Source organism: Haliotis rufescens, unplaced genomic scaffold (assembly GCF_023055435.1).
Source record: "Haliotis rufescens isolate VD_foot unplaced genomic scaffold, xgHalRufe1.0.p SCAF_33, whole genome shotgun sequence".
In the NCBI taxonomy this organism is placed as follows: Eukaryota; Metazoa; Mollusca; class Gastropoda; order Lepetellida; family Haliotidae; genus Haliotis; species Haliotis rufescens.
Window position 1 is genome coordinate 1,485,806 of NW_025964035.1, and position 25,094 is coordinate 1,510,899.

At 36.9% G+C, this 25,094-nt stretch overlaps 3 protein-coding genes across 3 annotated transcripts in view; 2 read left to right on the plus strand and 1 right to left on the minus strand.

Annotated features, from left to right (window-relative positions):
• Positions 1-25,094, plus strand: part of LOC124151604 (roundabout homolog 2-like) — a 42,155-nt gene that overhangs the window by 11,282 nt on the left and 5,779 nt on the right. The window lies entirely within an intron of this gene.
• LOC125372006 lies at positions 571-10,114 on the minus strand. Its single transcript, XM_048380797.1, has 2 exons — positions 9,984-10,114; positions 571-3,481 (listed from the first exon to the last, which is right to left on the minus strand). Exon 2 carries the CDS (start codon positions 3,474-3,476, stop codon positions 780-782), a length of 2,697 nt encoding a protein of 898 aa, XP_048236754.1. The 5' UTR covers positions 3,477-3,481; positions 9,984-10,114; the 3' UTR covers positions 571-779.
• On the plus strand, positions 13,493-23,353 carry LOC124146389. Its single transcript, XM_048380799.1, has 10 exons — positions 13,493-13,582; positions 15,034-15,154; positions 15,638-15,685; positions 15,961-16,005; positions 16,520-16,692; positions 16,927-17,025; positions 17,840-17,907; positions 18,758-18,849; positions 19,161-19,270; positions 22,551-23,353. Exons 2-10 carry the CDS (start codon positions 15,130-15,132, stop codon positions 22,902-22,904), a joined length of 1,014 nt encoding a protein of 337 aa, XP_048236756.1. The 5' UTR covers positions 13,493-13,582; positions 15,034-15,129; the 3' UTR covers positions 22,905-23,353.

Here is a 25,094-nt window from a genome sequence, read left to right on the forward strand (position 1 = left end):
ATCTGTAATACGTTACATAAGTGTATCATACTTATGGCCATCATATATTTTGGCAATATTTAGATATCGCAACACATCATGATTTTAATTCAAAGATGCAAAATAAAGGTCACTGAGGGTAGATTTTTTATTGAATTTGTATATAGCGAAGCGGGGGAATTTCTCTTGGTTGTTTAACAAGCTCACATAAAAGATGTAAGCCTCAATAAATTAAGAATTATGTTTCTACTGGTGCTTCTTCTGGTTCTCAGTTTGTTGTTGCGCTTTGTTCAAATATTTTGTAATATGAACTTAGCACCATAAATGATTTGAAATTTATCACAGGATGTACACCACCACAAGAGAGGCATCGTGGTTTTACTAGTGCTATTTTACAAATCGAATATACCTTTATCAGACATGGCGATGCGATTGAACACCGGATTGGTACCCTGTTATATATGGCTGTTTCCCTCTCTGTTTCTCAGAACTAATCCATAAATTGATAGCATTATAACTAAACTGCTGTCGAGGTGTTCATTCCAAATCTTACATTTCACCAAGCCATGCAGAAATAACAAAAATACAAAACACAGGATGAACGTGAATTTATATTCAGGATATCATGTCATAGTTCAAGGTATATGTACAATAAATAACACTTGGGCACATCACTGGGTAATGATCATACATGTATACAATTATATCTACAATAATACACATACAAGAACTAAAATATAGAATGTACAATTAAAATTTCTATTTAAAGCAAAACTTTACAACAACAATAAACCAATAAATTACACACACACAAATCTGTCCCTTGGTGACACAAATGTAACTGTCCTGGTACCTATTTGTCCCTCAATTTTGACGAATTTACCCTTAATTCGTTGAATGGGCATAAACGAAGATGGACCAGAGTCAACATACATGGAAGAGTGCCAGGCTTCCACTGGTCGGCCACAATGGTTTTTTAGTTTATCTTCAAGTTCCCGATACCATTGAACTTCTGCAAGGATGTGTCTCTTCTCTATGCCGTCAACTCTTGCTGAGTGCTGAAGGTATCTCAATACCTTTCCAGGTCTCGGAGAAACCCCCCAACCAATTTTCCCGTCCCCGTCTGTCCAGTAGGCAGTGATGTAAGAAGATCTCACACTTTGAGACTTGGCAGATCCAAAGACTTCTGATCCAAGGTATAGAGTTTTTATTTCCCTAACGGCCGGCAAAGTCTCGACTGTTTCGCCATAGAGGGCTCTGTACATTTCTTGAAGGGAGTGTTCATCATTTTCAGTGAGGCCACGGACTTTATATTTTGAAAAAATGAACCTGTCAATGTCAGTCCACTGAAGGTTTTCAATGTGATGAAGTCGGGATGACATCTGTCGGAGCTGCAAGCATTCACTTGAATTAATCTTGCCAAGAGTACCCACTTTAATGTTAGCTGTAACAGTGGCGATGATCGGCTCAAGGGTGTCTCCAAAGTGAAACTCGTCATCTAAGACCAATCCAAGGAGATGAGAATGGCTTACGAAACGTCTCATCAGCTGCAGTTCTACGCTTTTCTTGTTAGTTGTGTAGTCGCCCAGCATACCATTAAACCGTTCAAAACTGAACAGCCAAAACGAGTAAATGGGTCCAAAGTCCTGAACACACTCAATCAGATGACCATGCAAGTGCATGTTAGGGGTAACTCTGTCACGGCCATATAATCGCTCAAAATTCTCACAGAAGCGCATCAGTAATAAATCTGCCATTTTTATGTCATTTTCAGTTAATACTCGGCAACACAAATATCTACAGGCCAATACAAAATTTCGCCAACATTCTAAATGATCATCAGAAATAACATCCTTCAGTGCATACACAGAAAACAGTAACGTCCAGTTTTTAAACTGGTCTGCACTAAACCCTGCAAAACCGGAGGAAATCTTATGTGGGATGCGACCAATGTCACTTGGACAGTTAACTGCATCCACCTTTGCTTGGATAGTGTCTAAGTTCTTGTCAGTTAGTACACCAGTGTCTCTCCATACATGCAACATGTGTTTTGATGTCCCCAGAAACAAATTGTGCATAGGGTCCACAACAGACATTTTGATCAGATCAAGGTATGGCAGCTCAGACAAGACGGAGTATCTTGTTCCATACGAACTCGCAAGTGCTTCTCTATCTGTCTTGGTTCTGGCACTTGTGATGTGTCTAATTTCTCGTATATGCTTTTCATGGGTGCGAGGTATCCACTGAGTTCTGTCAAAACCACTGTAGTCTCTTTTGCCGAATTCACCAGGAAAAGACTTCTTGCACCGAGAACACCCTTTGACGGCTGCATGTCCCAGAAAGCCACATAACTTTCGGCAAGCAGGGATATCACATCCAATGCACATTAAGGCCAAGCGAAATATCTTAGAGTTGAATGAAAAACCTACTGTCCATGCTTCAAGAAGCTCATCAACTAAAGGTTGTACAAAACTGTTTGTAGGGGGTTCTTTCTTCATGTGCGGTATAATACCAACAATGATAACATTCTCACGTTTGTAACGTTCTTCTCGAGGTAGATTGAGGATGACTAAATACATTACACCTACAGAGTATTTGACGTGTTTGAATGGCTGAAACCAGTCTAAATTAAGCATAAGGCCATAGTTTCTCTTCTTCTTCAAATATGTCCCACTGAAGCTCTTCCAGATACGACCATCATACACGTCATGCAAAGTACCATCACTAACGACCCTGTCACGCCATTGTTCACATTTCTCCTCAAAACCTGGTCTTGACAAAAAGTTAAAAAGTGAATCTTTCAGAGATTTAAAATAATAGTTCTTATGTGGTACAAGCTTCTTCTTGCCAGAGGAAAGGGTCATACTTTGTAACAGTTGTGCACCACAAGGCTGGCGATAATGTCTCATTGGGTGATTAGGTTGGGAGACGTTTGAACAAGTCATACTGACTTCTTCTCCTTCGAAAACAGAAATACAGTCAGAATATCTATATATGCTACAGCATGCTGGGCATACAACATAGTGGAAAAAGTTATTGTCGTCAATTCTGAGTAATTTCTTGAGCAGGAAAATAGTACTTGGGAACATCGGTACTACAACAGCAAGGAACTTGTAATGCTGAGCGGCAACGGCGAGAAGGGCATGAAGGTATTTCAGAAGGAATGCGATGGCATTTGAGGAAATATAAAATACAGACTGCCAAATGCAGAGGAAGAAACATGTCCATAAGATGAGTGCCTTAAAAAATGGTTTCACTTCCGGTGAGGCAGGTTGAGAGGATTCAGCTTGCTGAGGTTTTCTCGGTTGAAAACTCTGAAGCAGATCGTCAATCTCATCTTCATCAAAGTATACCTCTTCATCATCGTCAGAGCTGTCTTGAGATGCAGGTTCAGGTTCTGTACTCGGACAAGTGCCTTTGTGTCGCTTGTAATTAGAAGAAGAGGAAAAAGAGTTTCCACAGTCTTCACAGCGTTTTCTCTTCATAAAGGAGGCCATGATTCCTGAAAAAGATAGTAACAAATTAGTAGTTTGTACATAAGATAGACAATACATCTAAACCTGTTACATTAATAAACATACACATCATCCGTTCATGTGGGAAGTACCTATATGCCTACAGCATAAAGAGGTCAATGAACAGATAAATGTTTATTGATAACTATTTCTAAAGTGACGGAATATCCGTTTTGTTAAATATACTTTTAGTATTTTGTGTGTGTGTGTGTGTGTATGTGTGTGTGTGTGTGTGTGTGTGTGTGTGTGTGTGTGTGTGTGTGTGTGTGTGTGTGTGTGTGAGGTAGAAGAAGAATTGTACACCATAAAAATGGCTACGTATGTAGTTGGGGTAGATATGTTGAATGCCCGGCCAGTATGACCTTTGAGTCACTACAGTTTCAGTCATTAAAATGCGTAAAACAGTATTTGAGTGAAAGAAAACACTATAAGTGAGTGAAACGAAATACCTCAGTACAGGCACACCCAGTCCCACAACCCCAAGTCTGCATGTATCAATACTCATACCTGCCACATCCTCAATCACTTAACTTACTCACACAATCATCTGACAACATGTTCGCCAACCCTCGTATCACAACGCATGCACGCATGCACGCACGCACACTCGCACACACCCCCACCCACATCACATTCTTCTTTCCCCACCATTATGTCTACGTCAGCCAACATGGATCCATGCACATGCTTTCATACATAATCCATCCTCCCACCATTCCCCAACATCCATCGAACTATAACTATATCCGCCCTCATGTATCGGTATTCGTGCTTTCATACATACATACACCCCTCTACCATTCCCCTACATCCATCGCAGTATAACTATGACTATAACCGCCTTAGTGCATCCGCACTTATGTTCACATTTCATTGCATATGCATCGAATTACACGTTTAAAATATCGTAAATATTTTACAACATGTACATATTATATATCAGCAAACAGAGATTATAACGCAATAGATTTCATCCGTCAAAACATCACAGAAAGAGGGGCAGCCTGGAATTTTACAATGGCATCTGAATGCACTAAGACGTTCAACTGGTCAGGAGGTGAGAGTTGCGGAAGATTACGGTAAACTTCAGTTACAGATCTCCATTACGAATATCTAAAGTATGAATAAAGATCACAGCTTGCTATGACGTGTACTTCATGACTGCAGAATTTGCAATGTCCTTAGCTCTAAATTGTATGTCTAAATGCTTATGTAGACAAAGACCCAAATGTATATAGGCATGACCATATTATATTGTACGCACATATCACCACATTTAAAAACAAAGCTAGATTGAGTCTTTTAAGGGCATTAAGAACTGATACACACAAGGAAATATATTTATGGATGTCAACGGAGGAACACTGCGTTTCGGAATATATACATTCTCCTTCATCAGGTGCATATTATTAAATGCTATGAGGCAGAGAACATATATTTGTACCTGTAAGAACAACAAAAGTAAAACGATAGCAAAGAAGGGAACGCAACAAGGGAAGCCAACAGATAACTGGCATGGCGCTGATTACCCCGCCTCCCGTTTGCCCATTGTCCATTTCCCATTACCAATCATTCATAAGTTAAGTTTTGGCTTTAATTAGTCCATTGATAATCAACCATCAACGTCTATTATCTCCACCCTAAAAATATGTAGTTTACTGAGAAAGTGGTATCCAAATATAATGTGTGTTACTGTTGATCACTTTCTTAAAGGCATTTTGGTTCAAAGCTTTCGGTCATAGAAGCCGTGCCATTTTTCTCTTGTCAGAGGAGTACACAAAGTATACGTCATCTGGAGTAACATTTTTGGTTCGGTGGCTGGGTTAGATCGCCAACTTTGTGTTCTGGCGATTGGGTGCCTCACTCACAGTGTGGGTTCAAATCCCGGACGGGACTCAACCCAAGAAAGTACGAGAATCTGTACTTTACTCAGAAAGTGTTATCCCAATTATAACATTTGTTGTCAAGAAAACACAATAAATGTATATTCGGCTTTGGAAGGGTAATGATATCACAGACATATACGGATATTGATGATGACTTGGAGGAGCTTCGTAACGCACGTCTTCTCAATTCAGGGATTGGTAAATCCAAATATGTGTGTGTGCGTGCGTGCGTGCGTGCGTGCGTAAATGTGGGCCTGTTGGATGTTACATAAAACATTTATCTTGAGCGGGATGGTAGTTCGAGTTGGATTAGCATGTTAACAATATGATCTTCTTTAGGCAGAGAATGCCGCGCATGAATGTATTGATGAAATTCCTAGGTACATGGGGCCTTTTCGTCCTCAGGAATACCCACAGTGGAGACTTCAATGGGGATAGGTTGTACTCAATGTGCTACCTGGTAGATTGTGTGTCATCAGACCGGACAACGTTGGTCTTTGACTGATTGTGGCGTAAAACACACTTTCCATTTACTTATATCGGAAATTGAATGTTCATCTTAATTGATATTGTTGAACATGTAATATATTTTTAAAGAAATAAAACAGTGACATAATAACTACAACTTTATGTGAGCGCGAGTAGCTTTTTTGGAATGAGATGAATAAGTCTTATAAAGTTGTAAGCTTCTTCACAACCGTGTAACTATGAATTGACTTTATTGTGTAATCAAAAAAGAGATAGGACCTAAAATAGCCAAATTTCATACGATTTCACTTGTCCACCATCTTGGATGCAAGGCGAAAACATTTCAGCGCGTTTGAAGCCACTGAGAATGCCCCCTGCAGAGTTGGACGAACATTCTGCGGTGGCGCGGCTGAGTTGACCAGAGGCTATCAGCAGTATTTCCTATCCAGGTTATTTAGGTCAGTTGTTTGTGTGTGTGTGTGTGTGTGTGTGTGTGCGTGCGTGCGTGCGTGTGTGCGTGCGTGTGGACGTGCGTGCGTGCGTGTGGGGGGTGGGGGCGGGGGCGTGGGGGGTGATATTGGGGGGATAGATGATAGATTTAGCAACAAGTAAGGTCATCTTGAGTGGGGGGGTATTCGCAGATGGATTAGCATATGAACTATGATTCTCTTTAGGCAGAAAATGAGGATCCACGATGTTCGACCTGGTAGAAGTGTTATCAAACCTCACAGCATTGGTTTTTTGACTGACTGTAGCGTCAAAACAAACTCATTCATTTACTTGAACTGAATGTTCATCTTAATTGTTATGGATAGTCACGGAGCCATGATCCAGAGAACAGGGTGTCATTAGATAGAAATAAACTAAGTAATAATAGGATTACCAGAAAAACGGGGTTTTACACACAAGCCAATAAACTGCGCTCATTAACACCAGAGTAAGTCAGTACAAGATTGAAAACTGCCCCATAATTATGTATGACATGCTTGTCGGGTATTGCTACATATATATGTGAAAACAAAGTTATTAAAATGAAGAGCAAAACTGATGAAAGTTAACAATAAACGTGTATACGTGTTATATCGTCACTGCAAAAATAATGATTGTTTTTCTTTAGTATTAACATTCAAATACGTTATATATGTATCTGTATTAGCGATATTGTCTTTGTTCCACCGGTGAGTCAGCGTTAGCCGTACTATCTCGTAGTATAATTGAATTTCTGAAGACATTACGATACAGTTTTTCTGATGCATCACGTCTGCACTAGCGCTTGATAACAGCCTTGTGTTTGGGTGTTTCAGTGGTTTAAATCGCTGCTCTTGATATTGTTGATTAAACTTTGATACTGTGAACAATATAATGTTATGTGAGAGGTTGACTTTAGAACGGTAACATACTAATAGTATATAGGATGACATAAACAGAACAATGAGGAGTTCGTCCAGATTAGTGTATAGGCAACATTTAATAATTAACATAATTACACTCAACAACTCCCCTTTTAAGTCCATTTTCCTGACTTATAAGTAAATGCAAGAACAATCGGCCGGAATAAAATGTATAGTTCTTGTCCACTTCCATATGACTATATAGCATACAATAAGCTATCGGGTCCCGTTTAGATCGGTTTGGGCGGCAGCCTAGATAGCCATAGAATAGTTTCATCTTGGAATCTCCCATATCACTGGGGCTCCTCTTTAATTTAAATGGAGTTACTCGTTACGATTCCGAACCTTCACGTGACTGAGTTTATGAACCATTGTCAAATAGTGGTGACATTAAATCTAGGAAACAATACGCGAAGTCGCGCATGCACAGAACGGAAAATTTGGTCAAGGCATTAAGTAATCCGCATGCGCAGAACGATTGATTTCAGTACTTCCGCTAAGCGCTTCGAGTGCAGCGTCAAACGCGGGCCTGTAATCTAACACGCGGAGACTGACCAATGAAATCTGAGAAGTAGAAATACCGGTAGACGCTGTTGCTTGATTGACAATGTCAATCAAGAAAGGGAGGAGCTTAACGCTATCGTTCTCTCCCAGTAAATTCCGATGTCAAATAACGACGTTATTTGGACGGAAAAACGATGGTTTGAAAACGTCCAAATAACGTCGTTTTTCCGTCCAATGACCATATACGGAAAAAACCGACGTTTTCGTGTTTGCAGTGTAAGGATGCCACTGTCTTAAATATACATGTTAAAAACTAGTAAGCACTATTTCTATGGTTTACTATTTCTATAGCAGAATATGCAGGTACAATTTACTGACGAAGAACTGGACGAAAGGTTTGGTTTAAATGCAGTAAAGTCACATGCCACATCTTAATGTCATTCCATACAATAAACACTTGCGACCAAATACGTATTCATGGTGATAGTGTTTACAGAGATCGAGTTTCTGTGCCAGTTATATAATGATAAACTTATACAGCCTTTCAAAAAGCAATAATTCATTAAATAAAAATTGATGTAATGCTCAAGCCATAGCTTCGTCACGTCCTTATACGATAACAATAAAAACGTGAATCCATACACTTTTAGGTTAATCATATTGGTTCTACCATGATGTTAGCCTGTTCTGGATTCTGATGTGGTCAGTCAAACTGAATCAGAGGTATCAAAGGAGTGTAAGTTGTCTCGTACGAAAGTATCAATATAACATCAGTCGGTAAAATACTTCGAACATTTATACCATCAAATCTAAGTGGACTTAACAAATAATGAATAATTAATATTTCGGTGTGAAATGCAATTAAATTGGTTATGGACCGCGAAATAATGCTTAATTTCACATATAAATCTGGTATGAAAGGTTTTTAATGCTGCGTTTGTTGCTTTCAACTGTCGTTTGTTTCGTGGCGTTCTTGTACAAAATCCCACCCCTTTCATATTATCATCGTTGAAAGCAAAGAGTTCATACGCAATTCTCACTATGTTCACATAATTATATATTCTCTCAATTAAAAACAAAGTAGTTTTGTTTCCAAAATAACACGATCTATTGTTGAAGTTGCCAGAATACTTATAGATAAATAGTCATTGGATTTGTCATAGTGAGTCGTATATAGTGTTTCCAACATCACTCTTATTGGAACAAGAAGTATATTGACACTGTATTCATATATGAACCGTTCACATTTATTTGTAGTAAGATAACTAAAAACGAGTCAAGAGGCGTCACTCTATTATCTAACAGAACCCTAAACGAATTAACAGACATTAAAACGGTAAGTTTTCGAAATATAATCAATACCCCATTCTACAGTTCAATATTTCTCTAGTGCATGCTCGCCTCAGACTCGGGTTTAGTTATGTAACTGGTCATGTATAAGATTTATATCTGAATGCTTGATGAACACAACGGATCCAATTCTGTTTTAGTGCATGGAAATTACAGTAAAGTTAAGATCTACAATAACTGGTTGCGAACTAGTTACAGTTTTATAATTTCCCTGTATCAAGAAGAAAAGATTTGGCATAATGCTCAGGTCGGCAATTAATGGTTGGCAGTTTTATCTCTTTCTAGAGTGATAGCTTTCATTATGGAAGAATGATATTTGAATTTCACACTTTCTAAAGTGACGGTTATCTGAAGATTGTCAACATATTCATCTTTTGAATTCCGATTACCCTCACGTGTATCTTATCATAACATTTTACGCATAAGTCTTTATTGGTTCTCGCTATTGGTGAAATTGTGCCGTCTATGTACGACTATGATATTTTTAATATATCATAGTTCAAAAGACGTTCTCGTCAACTACGGACATACCCAATGTCGTATTCTCGTTATGAAAAACCTACCTCGCAGTCGTGAAATGGTATCAAGGACACTAAACTAATTAAATATTTTATCTGGGAGTGGTATAGCCGGAGTTGTACTGAGACATTTCAGAAATTAACATACTCTCGACTCACATTCACTTTCGACAACTTAGACAGTAGTTTCGTATGGTATGAAAGCAACTTCTAAATCTGTTTGAAAAATCGCAAAGAAAAGCTGTTTACATGTAACGCATTGCCATCTAATTTACATCATATCGTCAAACAAGACATTGTTTTCAGCTTTCATTAATCAATATCTTCTACGCAACATAACATCTACATGGGAGAAGTAAAATGATTACTTACTTATTCAGTTGTTAATCCGGCCCTCTCCAGAAACTTGACCAGTTTCTTAATCTACGATGAATGGCAACTTGAGCAGGCAGCTGGGCAAACACAGGAATGTGATGATTGTTGAAGCATACCAATCAGGGTATACTCTGCCGCTGAGGAGAACGTGTCATATAGCACCAATGACCTACCACGTGACATAGCGAGCAGTCACGTGATATGTTACGCGCGAGAAGTTAATTCCATGGTGTGCAATAGTCTTCATTCCAAACTGACGCCATCTTTCAGTGCTTTTATACAAACAACATTATATTTTATTCATTTAGTTTTTACTTACCTTTTTTAAATAAAATTCACTTTCTGTGAAGCAGACGTTAAATAAACGAAAGAAACAACTCATTTTAGTATCTGAAGTAATCCTTAACTTATTATCTTAAAACTCACCTCTAGTTTTTACATAATATTCAGTTAGATTATTTACCATATCTTGTTTTGTGTTTGTACCCGTCGGGCACATCCCATTTGTGAAGCCGATGTTGAATGATGATGTGACACTCCCACTCCAAATAAAGGGGATAATAGAATATAAATATTTCAGATAACACTTACTGTTACCTTTAATAAATCTTTTCCTTGTTGTTGTTTTTAATGAATAAAAATAGCTTTTTGGGGTGATTTTTTTGTATCTAAAGATAGTAACCCGGCATGATGAAAGGACAATGTATGAAACGATGAAACAGAAGCAACATATATAACGGAATACGGTTGGTCCTTATAGCCTTCTGTTCTATTTGTAGGAACAGACTAAGCAAGAATGCTTCGCTGTGAACTTAATTTTTTCAGTGAAACCCCTATCAAAATACTACCCTTGTTTCTCTTTTCAAAGATTCTAGTTTTCACCTGTTTTGTCTGGTTTAAATTTAACAGTTTTTATTCAGAAAGGCCATACGCCTTTCATACGACAATTCACTGCAATAATGATGAGAAAAACAGATTGAGTTATATCATTGTAGATACAATTACTGGTAGCTGCATATTATATTTTGGCACTATTTACCACGAAAAGACCAAATCATGAGCAAATTTAACTGAAATGTAAAGTGGCTACTCTTTATATTTATTTTCTTATCTTCCTTGTCTATAATCATATGACATTGCCTATGAAATTTGAATAAATAAACAAATATTTTGTTTTCCCATACCGACTGACGATTGTCGTAGAACAAAGATCGTTTCTACAATAGAGGGCCTCATTAGTAATATTTGAACTAATATATTATATTTTGTAAACGCTTTTGCTGGCTGTGACCTAGGCAAACCATGATGTTTTTAGAAGAATCTGCTTTGTTTAAATCACAATCACTGATCCAAACATGTGCGCCAATATGTTAATCCTTCAATAAGATTATCTTATCGTGAGAAGAAAGGTGCCGTTTATGAACTGTGCGTTGCGACTCAACGTTCAACTGAATTGTGAAAACATTTTAGTATTGGGCAGAGACGTCCACATTATACAAATTCTCACTTCCGTTTAAAAAATCCAAAATGCATATATACTTAGACGTCTGATGGCCAGTTACGTTTGAAACGCGTTGAAAAAAGGCTGTTCATTATCTTGGATCGACTTTTTGCAATGGAAGAGGCATCACTGCATGGAATTTGGTCAGAGTCAGGAGAAAGCTCAGGTAAGACCAAATATCTACATATTTATTTATGTAAAGACATCGGTTTATTTCTGTGTAAATCACAATATAGAGGAGATACATTATCGTTCGATATTATTATATTATGCAAAACATCACACATAAGATTATGAAATGTTTTCCCTTTCTGAGATATTGCTCATATCTGACAAATATACATACATTGTAAAGGAATCGTTTAGTGCCATATACATGAATATAGAAATGTAATGACTACTCTATTAACATAAGACGTTCGATATAGAGTTGTGAACGGACCTAACAATTTACATCTACCATCTTTTATTATCTCTGTCGCAGAAAGCACACTTCGTTGTGAACTGCAGTGTTATAGTGAGAACCTTTGACACAGAAGACAATTATTTCTAAAATATGTTCTAAAATAACGTATCGCTTTACCGTATGCATGTACATAGTATAACGTTAGTTCTTATCTATTAGATTTTTGATCCCCGTACATTGCTAAAACTGCACAATGCGACACCCGGGTATACGACTATTAAAAAACCTCCAATACAACAATGTTGATAAACAAAGATTATTTGTGATATCTACAAGCAGTGTCACAATAAAACTGAAGATTTTGATTTTGTATCGCCTATGAAAAGTAATTTATTCTGCAAACATGCAGTGCCACGGAAACTCTAACTATCTTTTATTAAGAAGCTGCATATGTGTTATTTCGTTTAAACAATTTGTAACTACAGTTTGAATCCCCTTTTTAACATGGACATATTATACACTTGATGAGATTGTTTGCGCGGCTCAGTTCTCAGTTCACATGTTTGACAAATGGCACTATAAAACGTTGGTAAAAATATCAAAAACAGCCTTTTTAATTTGGAATAGTATATGCCCAATGACGGTTTGGCAGAAACCACAAAAAAGTATAGATTGTCAATAACATGTCGCACATACCGGGCCCTAGTTCAAGATCAAAGATAATTGCCGCCTTGGAATGTCTAGCGGAATGATTGACACCTGTTATCACTGTAAATGTCTTGTCAAGGCTTGACTAACGATGACTCAACGCCAATTTAAAGAGGACATTACCACATGTTTATTGATAAACATTGAGAATAACCATAGACAGTATGGCGCCGCTTAATTTGACTGTCTGCCGCTTTCACACTGATTTGACAATATGCATAGGTAACACGCGTTACTGCCGCATGAGTTTGTTATTTTCTATGATGGGTAGTGATACGTGTGCGATTTATTTGCAATGAAACTTAGCCAATTCTCTATGACATCGGCATTTGTGCACGGGAACCACGGCGTGTATGTTTATTTCTCTCAAATCGTAAACGTAATTATTAATTACTACAGTCACCTACTACAATATTTTGGGTTATTTGTCATTTGGATATTTTCTTAATAACTTAAGACAAATAATTGATATATGAATTATTTATATTAATATGAATTCAGGCTCTTGAAATAGAGTTTATTAACATCATTCCTCTATTTGGCTGGCATTTTGAGTAGATTGTTCTGACTAAATCTAGTTCCACCATGCAAACTACATGTTTTCCTCTGAATTTATAATCAGTATCTCTTCAATTGTAATTATTCTACCTGCGTTTTATGTTATAAGAAAACCGAACAGTTATCATCATTCGATAGGACAAAGGCTTAACTATGCTTCTTACCCAAACTACCAAACTAAGTATTCAGATGTGTGACCATATCCCTACAAACACGCTAAAACCAAGCAATCCCATTTCACTTACATATTGTTTGAAACACATGCTAGTCAATCGCAAAATACTGATTCGCATTTTAGATTCAAGGTAAGCAATGCATTATATACTTACAAAATATTTATCATGTTCAATTTAAGGATCCGAATACCAGATCGACGAGGAGGACAAGAGTGACACATCGTCGGAATTTGCCACCAATTACCAGGTATTAATTGAAATAGTGAATAGATTATTCACTGATTATCCGGGGAAGTTAACAATTTTTGATTTAAACAATATTTCATTCGGAAATAATATAACGATACAGAATAGGGAAAAGGTGAACCGAAAACTAAATATCTATACTAAGTCTAACATCTTTCCTCTTACAATAATGTACGCAGTAACTATATTCTAATGTAAATGAATAACATTTTGTAAAAAGGAAATACGGTGAGACAGTTAAGTAATGTTGTATCATTTATTTCGGTTTCTTCATGTCCCAGGAAACTATACGCTGACCTCTTGTAATAGAGTAACATGAATGTTTTATTAGTAGACTGAATGTGTGTCTGTATGAACTGAATTGTATCATCATAGTGTTGACCCAAAAGGAATATCGCCAAGGTGAACGAGACAAAAATATTGAAAAAAATCATAGAGTAGGTTAGGAAAAAAAGTCATGGGAAAAAAATCATAAACAATAAAATCTGTATGCATATCAGTTTTCAAGTAACAACAAGTGATCTGAAGACTAAATAAATAAAGTCCTGTTCTGTTCTGAAGACGCCGTCATGATTAGTTGGCGCCAGCCTAGACTGTCCAATCAACGTGAATATACAAACCGTGATGTTACTTGACCAGTTGATGGCACCTGTCAAACTCAAAGTGCCCCTGGTCCTCCACCCACCATGTGTAATACTTTAGCGCACTTGAACGTTTTATGTGCAGCTATATCACTGTTAGGCTGAGTGATGAGAGAATAAATTTGGTCGTTTTTGTTAACGATCGTTTTTATGTTCAACCTGGTAACCTTATAAGTGACTAACTGTTTTATCATGATGAAATGAAACATAAAAAAATAATCAGAGGGAATGACGGTCGCATTTTTCGCATACATGTCATGCTCGCATTAATTTCATGATTTACTCAATATAGATTTGAGCAACGATCATGTTTGGGTAAGGGAGATAATTTTGTCTCCGCTTGCAATTGGTTTCAATCGGACGAGCAGCTCCGAGATCGCAGCTTGACTGTTCGGTACGGCCGAAACGCGGCATCCATGTTGTTCACGCTCCTTAGATCACGCGGCCTCATTGGCCTGACGAGACATAGCTCTACATGCCACTATCGCTTTGCTTCAGTTTCTGCCAGTCTATACCTTTCTTGAATCAATTAACGATTCATTGTCAAAGTGGTCTGATTTCAGTAATGTTAATGAAATCGGTGTTGTAATATATTATAAACTTGAACATTGTGCACTATCTGTTATACATCTGTCAGTTATATATGTAATATTCATATTGTCAGGGATTGTTTTACTAAATGTGTTAACACTTATATCACCCGTTTACATCATCTGCTGCTAGTGTCGAAAACAAGTGTTTGACGAATTCAAGTTTTACCGCATAACCATATTGTGGAAACATTTTAATTTTGTATTTGGTCTCATCGTAGAGTCCAGTCAAGCGCAAGAACAAAATCTTGAGACAAAGGGAAGAAAATGGAAAAAAGAATAGATTAGGAAGCGGTCCAGTTGCCTCATCTACACCTATGACAAGAGTTTACGACTTTTCAGGTATTTCTTACCGAACTTTACAATAATGGTTCCTAATTAGTGGCCAGGTTGAACTGTTGAAATGTGTCTGTGATTGCAGAAAGTGTCTCTCATAACCTGTAATGGGTTGTTCATACATAATTGTTTTAAATAGATTTTATATTGTAAATATGAGGTGAGACTGTAATAAAATATCTGTCTGTAATTACGACAAGTAGGACTGACCGTTAGCTTTAGCAGTCCACGTGAAGCAAAAAAAGTATAACGTTTGTGACTCGCCTGCAGTCGCAGATGAATTTCTTTACCTTTTTAAATGTCCAGGGCTCAATCATCAAAGAAAAACATGAACTGTAAATTATTGTGCATGGCAAAATGTATATAAACTTTGCAAATGTATGCAGTCTAAAAACTATTATGTTCGAGCAATAAAGCACGTTCAAGATAACTGATTCATATATTTTCATCAACCCAAGCCCATTTCTTAAATTGTACTTTTCTATGCAGATGGAGAAGATGACGGTCAGGACTTACTGAGAAGAGCCTCAAGCTGTAGTATGTATTTTCATCAAACACAATTCTATGAGCAGGTTCATGAATTTTCTTGTCACATTCGTGTAGTTTAACATGTAATTTGCTTTCATTTCAATCAGAGATTATCGTAGGTATGCTTAGACACGCAGTTATTTTCAACATCTAAATGGATATTCATAAAGATAAATGAAATCCGTATCCATCGGCGATCAATGGTATGTAGTGCATCGATGTGTCTGCAATTTGCTTAGAAAATAGCACTCATACGGCATCTGATAAACAAATTAATGTTTCAGAGAAACAAGCTGCAATTCAAGCTGAGACTCCTCGTATGAGACAAGGTATGTCACACAACGTATGAAATGATTTTTCGCATTGTATGAATAATCATACATTTATATGATTTTGGCACATCTTTAGCTGCCACAAGATACGCGGAATGACACAGGAGGAACATCTCCATTATTGATAAGGATTGCTTAATCGACATTAAAATGCCCTAGCTAATGATATTCAAACACTCATTCGTCAACACCAATTACATTCGACCAGCAACAAGATCATTTAATGTAACTATCCTTTTTATGTTTGCCGCTGAGGCTTGTCTTATATTCCAGCGGGATTTCAGATGACTGCAACCTAGTGCTTATAACACTTCAGATTGCAGTTGATGGCAAAATTAGCTTACTCTTTTTAATAAGAATATCAAGGAGGGGTAGTTCTGTTTGGCTCGAATATATTTTGAATTTGATATTTGAGTGCATATTTTGGAGAAGGTTGCACTTGAATTTTTCCCAGAACGTAAAACGGTCATCCAGGTGCTATGTAAGTATTTAATGTTTCTCTTAATTACAGGAAAGTCAATCCCCTATGCGGAATTTCTCCAACTCATGAGGGTCATGGAAGGACGACTTCACAGGGCCATTACAGATTTGAAGGGCGAAGTCGGCGACCTAAAAAAGGAAATTGGAAACTTAAACAGCGAGGTTAGAGACCTCAAGAGCAAACTTACTGAAAAGAATACACAGGTAAGTGATGATAGTCAACACTGTATTCAGTTTAAAATGCATTCTCGATATGATTTATCGTGTTTCAAGGGGAAAATTATAGTTAAATATATATTTACGTGTCATTACAAGGAAACATTGATTTTAAAAATTGCATCCAGCCAGTGTTGGATCATGCGATATAACAGTAAGTGAACTAGTAGGGCATACCATGATACGTTTCACCGTCAATTTTCACTATATTTGTATTTCCAGGTTACCGCCCTAACTGCAAAAGTTACACGTTTGGACAACAGGGTCCAGGAACCAACACAAACTTCGACCAAATCCAGCAAAGTCAGTACAAACATAAGGGTAAGATCCCAGCAAAACATCAAAACGGCGGATATGTGGAAAACCGTGTTTAGCGACCGAGATTATACAGCTCGTTAAACGAGGGCAATCAACATAAACTATGTGTTGTTATTGGGAAGAAAAACACCATAACGATTGTTTTCCCGAAGTACTCGGCACTAATAAGCGGATTAAGGTTCAATTCAGATACTTTCGGCTTGAAAGCATTCACTTTCTTTATCTAAAATAATATTTGGCATGGGGGAGATTGCACTAGTGTAATGATAAAACACCACTTTGTTTACAATCAAGTTGTAAACCAACGCATGGACCTGTTACTGTTGTGGTACGGTATATTGTAGACATGGAGCATAGAGTGTTTTTGTATGTTGGATGAGTGTGTTTGGATGAGAAAGTGTTTGTATGCGTGAACGTTGTGTTTGTGTCCAGAATGGTAAATGCGTATGAGTTTCGTATGTACCCCGGTATGCAAGTATGAAAGTAATTATGTCTTGAGTGTGTGTGTGTGTGAACGTTACGTAAATTTGTGCATGGAGGTATCTGAGTGAGGTAGGTATGTTGTGGTGTGTCCACAGAGGTGGATGTGGGATGCAACTGTATTTTATTGTAATTTTTTAATTTTTTTTAAATGGCCAGGTGTATCTATTTTAAATAGCTTGGGTTCAGCAATCGCATTAATTTCACGATTTACAGTAATCGATGCGTTTCTCATAAGACAATATCAAGTTTCGATAGATTTATCTCACAGATAAAATCACCAATATTGATTCTTTCTATTGTCTGTTAACTATATTTTATCAATTTTCTTCCTTAGGCAGCATTGAAGGCAGCGATCGACCATGCTGAAACTGAGAAAGGGTGGACTATGGAGCCTATGTTCACGTAAGTATCGTAGTGTGCAGTGATCATTTTGGAAAGGACGATATGTTCATTCTGTTACAATCATTTAAATAATTCGAAAATATCATTTTTACCATACTTGACAACCATTTGTTTGGAGTCGACTTACACCAGGAAAACGCTGTGGCATTGTAAGCACTATTTCTGTTGATATGTGTATCTTTGCGTCTGTGAGACCGAGTATGTAACCTATATAATTATTTATCTCTTTTTAAACCCCTATAGGTTTGTCGCTGATAAAAGTTAATCAAAACTATCAAAAGTCATATGTAATTTATCTTTGTTTCACTTATACTTTTATTACAGTACTTTTTATTGGGATGAATAGATAGGCTTGTTTTAAAATCTTATCGCATTTTTAGTGTTCATTTTACCTCCATAATCAATGAACGAGTCGCAAAGTTTTGTGTGCCTCAAGTTTTTCTGATAAAATTGGAGGTACATCCGAAAAAGACTGTTACGCAATTTTGGCAAAAATAATATTTTCTTAATACCACCACGATTACTTCTCTTCCATGAATCCCGTTTCAGTAGAAAATAGTCATAAATAAAGTCTTAGGAATCTTTGTAATGGGAAATTATATGAGACAGTCACATAAATATATATCTTTTTGTTATTTTTGTACCAGAAAACTGTACCACCAATATATCTCAAATCTAAACGAATATGTCTTAATTATGCAGTGAAATTATACCTAATAATCTTGCTTCTTTTAGTTACTTCAAATAAGTTAATAAGTTCATGCTGAAGTCGTTAAAGAAGATTATATGTAATAGTTATTGGCATATGTATATTTCTGGTTATATAATAAAAGTAAAACATTTGTTGCAGGTTGGAGTCCGCACAGAATCGACAAGTTGTCAAATACATCTGGGACTTTTCTAAGGTGATAGCTCCAAGCATGACAAAACAGGAATTTAAAGGTATTTTTATCATTTAAGTGTATTTCAAATGAATGTGTCCGTCATGTACATTTTTAAAACATTTCAATTCCATAAGTCAATGCAAAGGTACACATGCCTACTAGTGGAAAGATTTAAACCTTTTTTCAGTGTTTTGAAATGACTTATCTATGATGCGTAACATTCCCATTAGTCTGTCAGGAAAGAATTATATGCAGCATTCACAGGTAAACTAATGGTTAAAGACTTGCTGTACACTATTTGAAGATATGGAAAAAAGACCGGTATGTTGCAGTTCACATCCAAATAAGGAAAGAAACATTATGTTCCAGATGGTATGACCAGGATCATGTTAACGAAGAAAGAGAAGCTATCCCGAACACGTAACGGAAAAGAGAAAGAACACACGGACGCGTCCAGAAAGAATTCAAGGAAACTGACGGTAAGTTGAAAGATTTGTGTTGCTGGAGGGATTAAATACCCCCTTAGGATATAAAATTTGGATTATTGAAGATGAATTTTGAGTGAAGCTTAACTTGGGCAAAGTAAGGCCAATTGTTGGAAGTGTTTGAGGTGTGACTTTATATAGGCCTGTTGGCCATGGCCGCCGAGTTAAAAAAAAGAGAAATTTAGAATGAGGTGAGTGGCGCCTTATTAATATATAATTAAAAGGTGCCCAGTGGAGTAAGGTTATAGGGAGAGGTGGAATTTGGAATACATATGTTTTTTGCAGAATTAACAGCAGGATAGATTAGAATAGAGAATTTTATTAGGACAACCGGGGTGTATAAAAATTGGTAAATTGCCTGCTTTTAATATTTACCTATTTACCCTTATATAGTTTACACCCCGGGTAATTTTCTGTTGTTTATATTATGAGTGGATATATATACATAGTGCCCCAGGTAATTTTACAAGTATACACTACAATTCTAAGACGGAAAGGCCGTCATGTGTTGTCTAGACTGTCCAATCAACGTGAGTTAACAAACCGTGATCACTTGACTAGCATTGATTAGCTTGTCTATAATGCCCACCTTTGTAACATGTCAATATATTGCTTTGTCATTATATCATTGTAATTAGTGCTGAGAAAATGTTGTTATGAACAGTGGCACGACCATCACCCGACACCTGTATATATTCAATGTGTTACGTGACAGACTATTTCTATTATCCCCCAGTCTCTGTCTTGTTAGTTAACGCCAGAGTCGACACACGCGTAGCTCAGCTATTTTAGTCAGTCTTCTAATGACTGGGACAACACACACGACTTGTGTAACTTGTTTATAATTTCAATCACTGTTCAGAAAACATTTGTGGAGGTGTAATAAACCACAGGCGCGAAAGAGATTTTTTTTTAACCTTTAATATGAAAGTATATATTTTACAAGAGCTTTTTGCCAGTCTAGCTACCACTCGCTCGTCTTCTACATAAGAGTAAAAGTGGGGCACATCTCTGCCGGTATTCTTCCATGTATTCGCATAACAGCTTCGAAATAATATTTTGGGCGTCCATTGATGCACATATGCATCGGAGAGTCAACTAGGACATTGGCAAATGAATTCATGTAAATGCAATATCATCATACAACGTGTTTAGAAAATAATAATAAGAAGAAGATTCCAAGCGATGCTCCCGAGTGCTTTGCCGGTACTGACGTCAGTGGTTAGGGCTTGTGGTTTTGCACATTAGTAGATAATAGAATCCAGTCAATATATATAATATCGTTTTTTAAGTCTTTCACAGTATTTTAACCTGTGAAATAAACTCATCATAATACTTATTAAGAGGTGTGTCGCTAATCACCTCGGGATATCTTTGATATTCCATGTATAACTTTGCTCTGACTTATTGAATTTCCTATTTACCTGGCTTGAATCAATTCATATACAGAAGAGTAAAACGACTGAACCTGCATACATTTTAAGCGGTCATTGATCAAAGGATATTATGAGGCGTACTACTTTTTGTTTGTCAACATCACGCCTCGAAACATTTTATAAAGTAAACCGTGACTGTTCTGTTGTTAAAATTAGGTATTACTGAAACGGATTTTTGAGCAGTTGTCAATATATGAAATAATAGGTCATGTGTATCCATTAATGCCCATCCGACGGATATGTTTCCATTACCAAGCCTAGTAAGGCAAGGTTGCCTGTTGTCCTCAATACTATTTTGTGTTGAGCAATACGATTTAGCAACAAAATTTAAAAAATCATTGGCTTGCTATTATATGCGTATGAATTTCTCTTTTAACAGCAGGGTTTTGCCCGGTCTCAGTAATATTGAATTGTATAAACGTTGTTAGGTAAGGTTTAAATCTTACCATTTCTTTGTAGTTATTATTGTCGTTGCAAGAAATTAATAGTTTCTTTTAAATGTTACTTGACGAATTTACATTGCACCCTCAATGTAAATGTGTTGTCAATATATTCAAATAGTTGAAATCATTTCCTAAATAACTAATGTTACACAAATAACACTTTCCGCCATAAAAAGGTACATAACGCCATCTTTCTACCTTTATAGAAACCCTGAGCGTCACCCAATGACCCTAATAAATCTGTCACCCGCGGCCGCATGTATATGCACATAGAAAATTGGTTAGAGGTAGATATGCCACAAATACAATTACAGAAACTCTCAGAATATGATAAATTAGGAAGCATTTGTTTTTAATGATTTAAAGAATGGTTTATCTCAAATAAAGAAGGCCAACAGACAATGCCTATATGAAGTTCCCTCCAGACAAATTCCTTCCACATAATTTACTATTGCATCTCAGAGGACTGTACCTTGGGTACTGAAACAGATAATGAACATTACCCTGATAAAAGTAACCACAACTAGAAGATAAATTATGAGGAGCAAATCTATCAAATTTGTAGCCATTTATTTCACTACGTTCTTATCTAAATGTACTATGTACTATCCAATTCTTTCCGTTACCAAATATTCTATATTGATGAGTTACATTACTATCGATCCGGACTTTCGTTGTCAAACATGTTAAATCGACACAAATTAGCCTCGAGCAGATCACCACTCAGCTGCCCAGCCATTCCACAGAGATTTTTCTTAAATTGTTCTGATAAACAAAACCAGAATATCGGAATCGTAACTGACATATCTCCCTTACTTGCGATATGTTCCAATGTTGTTAGAAATGTCGTGTCATTTTAAAACATATAAATCCAATCATACCTTCAGATCATTGTTGTAACATGTCTTTTGGTAGTATATTTATCTATACTACGAAATGTTTCATGTTTCATACTCTGTGGGGAGTGACTAATATTCACACCAAGTACCAGATAGATAGTTAGGAATGTAACGATGCGTATAACTATAGTTGCTGCAATTGCTTCTCTGAAATGAGAATAAAATGTTTCATGTTTGTTATTCCTGCATTAAAACGTCTTAAATAACTCCTGCTTGTACGCAGTGAGTTTTACTTTAGGAGTTCAACTGCAAATAATATGTACTATGAGTTGTAAGTTAATGTTACTGAAACTTGAAGATTATCTGTAGACTTCTTTTTATAGATTTAGATATATATTTCTTCCCATTTACAGAATTTCGATTTATAGTGACTCTAAACACAACATGCTCAGGACAAACTATTCTACTGAAGTAATGGGCACATTTCTGTTTTGTCTTCGTTTTATTTCGTGTTTAAGAAAGGTGGGTGTTATAAAGTGAACGGTTTTGCTTTCAGAAAAGCAGAAACCGTGTAACTGGCATTGAAAAATCCGAACTACCTCATCACACAAGGACCAAGTACATTCGAGTAATGAAAAAAACGCAGCTCATGTCGTCAGAAGAGAGTTCGGTCGACGAGGATGGCAACCGGGTCTTCAATGTGAGAAGGAGGGACTGGGAGAGTCATGAAATGAGGGCCGCTAAAAAAGTGGCCGACGAGACATTTAGTAAAACAACCAAGACAGCAGCGTCCATCGTACCACGGACGAGACGAATTACAGGTGTCTCGTCATTTGCACCACCTCCTGCCTGGTTGCAGAAAGAAGACAGCTGGGTCAGCTCAGCACTGACATACCATGGAGTAGTTTAGAATCATCATCATTCATATCCTCATCAGAACATGCTTACTTACTTACTAAAAGGGGTGTTTTTATAGGTTAGGAATTTTAGGGTTTATTGGCAGCTTGTTTTTTGTCCTTTTTTTTAAATGCGGCCAAGTAGGCCTGGTTTGATTAGATATATGCTTAGTGCTTCAAAGGTTTAAAGTCATGTAGGGGGTTCAGTACAGTCATGTGATTGTTGCAATTTAGTGAGGATTGGAGTGTTGTTTGGTCTGTGTTGCTGGTAATGTGTTCCATAAAGTATTGAATAGGGCGCTCTAAATGTAAATGTCACACGGGAATAATACGTGTTCGGGCGTTTCTTTTTAAGTTGCAGTGGGGGTATTTACCGGTTTGGTGGTTTTTTTAATTAGGTGTAGGTGAGAGCTTAACTTAGTGTGGCCTGTTTGTAGTTTGGTTATTACTCTGTCAATGTTTTTGGGTTTTATGATGGATATGTTTTTTTGAGTGGCGTTTTAGTTTGCAATCATATTTCTGATTGTTATTTTGCCGCTATTTTCCTTTGAGATACTTTTAATTTCTTTTTTTTTATTTTGGTAGGTTGATGCTTGGGATGCTTACTTCTTCTAATTTTAGTGCTGATTTGGCTGCTTTGTCTACATGTTCGTTGCCAAACACCCCAACGTGGGCAGGGATCCAAACTATTTCTATGTCTTTACCTAGTTTACGTAGATTGTTGGCGCTTTTATCTGTTGTAATAGTTTGGGGCGTTTTTTGTGGTTTTGTTTTTATGGCCTGGAGCCCACTTAATGAGCCGGGATGCGCATGAATCACGGTCGTCAAAACGAATATATTTACCAATTATATGAAGTCAATTAGCCAGTTCAAGAGACAATACCCTGGTGTAATTACGTCGCATGCCTCTGGTTCACGGTTCGTCTGATCTCCCGTCATAAAACCACGATGTTTATTTACCTGGAGCCCCAGACAGCGCTGACTTCCCTGTGTGCAAGTACGTACATGGCAATAAATGGTTTGACAGTTGTTTGACGGAATCCCCCCCCCCCCTCCTTCTACCTTTTATGGCATATTTCAAAATTCCAAACTTGACCTGTTTTGTATATATGTATATATTATTATGTTAATATGGACAATGGTAAAATTCATAATCACAGATCAAGGGCTGTTCACAAATTATGTAAATCTGCTTCGTGATGAATGAAGCATGGTAATAAATGTATGCATCTGAGTCATTTGTTCTGTATTCTTTGATGAGAATGAGTTTTCTTATATTAATGATGATTACTCTCACAGAATATTTGATAAGAGGATAGGACTTTCAGTTGAGAATAGTTATGCAAAAGTATAGGCGGTCTGTGCACATGTGGTAAAACTGATATATCATTGACATGATAATCGGGACTTGGAAATCATAGTCTCTCATTATATGACATAAATACACGTCTATAAGGACGCCCGACTTGTTCACGAAGCGTAATTTCAGGTTATCTGAAATCTGTCGGTTTGGAATTATTATTTTTTGTTTGTAATAAGGATAACAAAAACATGTTTTGTATTCTATTGAAGCATTCATAAATAATTCAGTGTTCGTTTCCCGCGGTTAAAGAGTTTAAACTGATTGCAAACTGATTTTAAAATATATGGTTCTGTCTGTAGTACGTCCTGATGTCATAATATTATGTCGTAAACATGTTAAATAAAACAATTATTGATAACTTCCTGAATTCCAATTGTTCAATGAACAGAATTATTCACAGCTCTGGCCTGAGACAACAATCAATTAGATGTTACTAAAGATTGTCCATTCTATGATCTTAGGCACATGTCGGCGCACTTACATGTGAGCCGTCTAGACGACCGTCTGTTTTGTCATTAAATGGCAGCTGCCATCCAGCCGAATACTTAATCTTGAGACCTATTAGGGTCTTGTCGAGTCAAGTGCGGGTCTCTCTCCCACCTTAGGGACTGAGACTGTAAAAGCCCCTCGCTACACAGACAAGCTAAGTAGTGAATGTTTGAGATAAATATATTATTATATAGTTTAAACTCAATAAATAACTGTTGTTATTGTCCAAATTACTGATAAAACATATTTTAACTTTTTCCTTCTAACCATATTTCCAAACCATTCCAAACCATTCCAAGCCATTCCAAACATTTCCAATTTTGGAAATATGCTTGGAAATGTTGCCATTCCA

Coding starts and splice junctions, on each gene's coding strand:
- LOC125372006 (XM_048380797.1), bottom strand. CDS start 3,476: ATGGCCTCCTTTATGAAGAGAAAACGCTGTGAAGACTGTGGAAACTCT.
- LOC124146389 (XM_048380799.1), top strand. CDS start 15,130: ATGACAAGAGTTTACGACTTTTCAG. Junction 15,686..15,960: donor GAGAAGAGCCTCAAGCTGTA/GTATGTATTTTC, acceptor TTAATGTTTCAG/AGAAACAAGCTGCAATTCAA. Junction 18,850..19,160: donor GACAAAACAGGAATTTAAAG/GTATTTTTATCA, acceptor ATTATGTTCCAG/ATGGTATGACCAGGATCATG.